At 35.7% G+C, this 3,881-nt stretch overlaps 1 protein-coding gene across 1 annotated transcript in view; it reads left to right on the top strand.

Annotated features, from left to right (window-relative positions):
* The window catches only part of Cog5 (component of oligomeric golgi complex 5), a gene marked incomplete in the record, with an annotated part of 398,569 nt that overhangs the window by 340,169 nt on the left and 54,519 nt on the right, over positions 1-3,881 (top strand). The window contains 1 exon segment of the mRNA XM_017797544.2: positions 450-512. Coding sequence (XP_017653033.1) covers positions 450-512 — 63 coding nt within the window.

Below are 3,881 nucleotides of genomic sequence, written 5' to 3' on the forward strand. Positions count from 1 at the left end.
AGGGTTAAGAGCACTGGCTGCTCCTGCAGAGGACCTCGGTCCAGGTCCCAGTACCCACATGGCAGCTAACAACTGCCCATAACTCCATTTCTAGGGGATCCAGCAGCCTCTTCTGGCCTCCTTGGACATTGCATTCACAGGGATATCTACATAAATGCAGGCAAAATACTCATATACAGGATTGAAGAGATGTCTCAGAGGTTAAGAGCACTGGCTGCTCTTCCAGAGGACCCAGATTCAATTCCCAGCATGCACATGGCAGCTAACAACCATCCTTAGCTCCAGTTTCAGGAAATCTGATGGCCTCTTCTGAGCTCTGTGGGCATTGCACAACACAGGTGCACTTACACACATGCAGGCAATACATTCATATACATAAAAAAATAAAAATAATAAATAAAAATAAATGGCTTAAGCAAGATTGTAACTGAATCAAAACTCTGTTCTAGCTGGTTGCCAGTCAGAACTCATTCCCACCAGCAGCTGAGCAAACTATAATTTCAGCCCTAAAGGTAAGTGAATTTAATCTTTGACTTTATGTACATCAAAGTAGAAGATATTTTCAACATAATTCATGATCATCCATATATACCAAAAGTAGCATGTTGATAATAATTCTGAAGAGAAAAGATACATATGTGTTTGTAGTCTCTAGAATTTAAAAATGGGCTCTCCTGATGTCTATAAATTGTGTTCTGCTTATGATAATTGCATATATAGTGGCAAGAGCTTTTGTAGTAATTGTATCTTGGGGTAGCAATTCCTAATAGCATTCCAGGAGAGCAATGGTTCTCCATCAGGTGACTTGCCCCTAAGGGCCATTTGAAAATATTGAAGACATTCTGTGTGGTCATACATAACTCAGAATAGGTTGCTACTGGCATCTAGTGAGTGGATGCCATGGTCCAAGTATTGTGTAATGCAAATGACAGCCACCTTACAACCCAGATCCAGTCCCAAATGTCATTGATGCCTTGGCTGAGAAACCCTACTTCAGAATACATCTGTAAGGAGAAAAATGTTTCTGTAAGATATAAAATTAGGGTATATTCTCATAGTGTATTTTAAATATACTAACATATATATCCTTTCCCTAATATTCATGAAGTTTAATAAATAATAATGTTTGTGTGAGATTCAGAGGCTTAAGTAGTTATAGTAGGTAATTGTTTAAGCATCAACCAAATTAAACTTTCTTATGATAGTAATAGATGCCCTTTATTTGTCACCTGCTACTTGTCAGACACATGCATAGGCATGCACTGAAATAATACAGCAACTTTCAAGTTATATAATTTACCTGTTCTTTATCTTAGAAATAATAACTTGCCCATGGTCGTAAGCTTGAGAAACACAGATCTTACTGACTCTAAAGATGTGTACCTACTGAACCACAGTGAATAAACTTGCCACCATGATTCATTCATTCCTCTGTAAGTGCTGAGCCCCTCTAACAGAGGCTCCAGAGCCAAAGAACTTACATATTACTCTCATCTCAGCTACTTAATCAGCAGGAACCTTAGAGACATTAATAAATTCCCCTTCCTTTAGTGACTGGATCTATGAAATGCTACAGTATAACTATGTAAAGTAGTGAATGTAAACTATTAAATTAGATGTAGACCATGAAGAAAGAGTTTAAGAGATGAAGGAGATGAAGGTCTACAAATAAATACCAAGACAAGTGAATTTAGAGAGTAAAGAGTCAAAGAAAGAGAAAATCCTAAAGGAGAAGGGAGATTTAGAGACCCAATACTGCCCCTCAAGTTTGTGGATGGGTGTGACAGGAAGCAAAATGTAATGGCATAGTTCACATGTGCAGGGAGTTGATATATTGATCATAAAAGGAAATGGTCTGGTTTTTCTGAGCATACTGTTAAGTACACTTGGGTCATAGTTCATATGTGGGGGGATTTGATATATTGAGCATAAAAGGAGTTAATCTGGTTTCTCTGAGCATTTAAGTACACTTGGATGGTTTTTCTGTCCTTTCTTTTCCCCAGTGTGCTCATCTCATTATTATTAACCATTATGGAAACTGCCATAGAAAAATAATTGTTTTTAGGCTGGGTGTGGTAACGTATGCCTTTAATCCCAGTACTCAGGAGGCAGAGACAGGCGGATCTCTGTGAGCTCAAGGCCAGCCTGGTGTACATAGTGAATTCCAGGCCAGCTGGGGCTACAGGGAGACCCTGCCTCAAAAAGACCAAAAAAGAAAAATAGTAACTGTTTTTAGTAGGAGTTATCAAAATTATTATTATAATCATACTATAAGATTGGACCAATATGAAAATTTTAAAGTTCTGAAAATCTTGGTTGCCAGTGGGAAGTAGATGCCCATCTCTTCTGTACTTCTACATTGTTCCTCTTGTAAGAGCTAGCTAACATCTAAGTAAACATGTAGCATCAGTGCATTATTACTACCATGAGGATACATGGCATTCAACCACCTTGCCACAGTTAATTCTGACCCATTTTTGGTGAATTTTTCCCCTTGCAGATAGTGGCTCTATTACTAAATTTACATATGGCAACACTTCATGTCTCCTTTATTGTGTGGGTTTGATGTTCTATAAGAGAATATTCCAGATTGTTGATGCTCTGATATTTTTATATTCTTGCTTATTTTAGGTAAATCTTTTTTAAATGTATAGCAGGCTTTCCTATTTTGTAAGGAACATATGGAATACAATGTGATCTCCTTTTGTTTCCTTTGGTAATTATTTGTCCCTGCTCATATTTGATATGATGGCTTTCCCCAAGACGTTCTCTTCTCTTCCCATGCCTTATTTCCATAAGTGGGAACTGCACCCAGTTATGAAGTTTTCTATCAGTTCTTCAAATTGGGAGTTTTATTTCTTCCTTTTTAATGTTTAGGCTGTTTTTCCATGCCCTGTTTCTCTATGACCACTAGTCCTATGTTGAATAGAAGTGAGGTAGTAGACCCCACTGATTGATTCCTGACCTGGAAGAAGTCATTCATATTTTATATTCATATTTTCATTTTAAGTATAATAGTAGCTATAAGGTTAATGGTGTAATGATTTAGTTTTAAGTGTTTTGTAGATGACATTTGCCAGATTAAACAACTTTTGTATTCTTAATTTACTGACTTTTAAATTATCAATCGTATTATTTCATTAGTTTTTCTTCTACAGTTAATAGTTCAGTTTTATTCCTTTGTTCTACTAATAAAGTACATTACAGTAATTTACTGCAAATATTCAAAACTTTGTCGTAATGTATTACCCTTTGTATGCATTTCTGGATTTGATTTACTTAAGTTTTGTTAAGAGTGCTTATATCTCTATCCTTAGATAACACATAGTTTTCTTGTGTTATGGATGTTTTATTTTGTTATCAAATTAATGCTAGTCTCAATAGATGAGTTTTGAAGGATTTTCTGTTGTATAGAACAGTTTATAAATTATTTGTATTGTCTTTTTCCTTCAGTGTTAAGATTCATTAGTGAAGGCTTCTGGCCTATAGTTTTCTTTGTAGGAAGGTTTATGACTACAAATTTAATTATTCAATAGATAAATAGCCATTCAGGTTATTTCTTTACCTTGGAATGAATTTTGATACTTTATGACTTCAAGGTATTTGTTTATTCATCCACGTTATCTAATTTGTCAGAGTAATCTGCGTAGGAGTCACTGTCTGTTAATAGTTTAACTAAGACCAGCTTCTCTTTCTGATATTAATTTGATCTTCTAAGGAACCAACTTTAGGCTTTATTTTTTCTATTATTTGTTTTCTATTTTGTTGAATTTTATTTCCTTCCATTTCAGTTTCCTGTGTGTGTGTGTGTGTGTGTGTGTGTGTGTGTGTGTGTGTGTTATCCAGACACAAAAAAGAAGCACCTGGAGGTAGGATCTTAA

Source organism: Nannospalax galili, unplaced genomic scaffold (genome assembly GCF_000622305.1).
Source record: "Nannospalax galili isolate Female #2095 unplaced genomic scaffold, S.galili_v1.0 scaffold312, whole genome shotgun sequence".
NCBI classification, from domain to species: Eukaryota; Metazoa; Chordata; class Mammalia; order Rodentia; family Spalacidae; genus Nannospalax; species Nannospalax galili.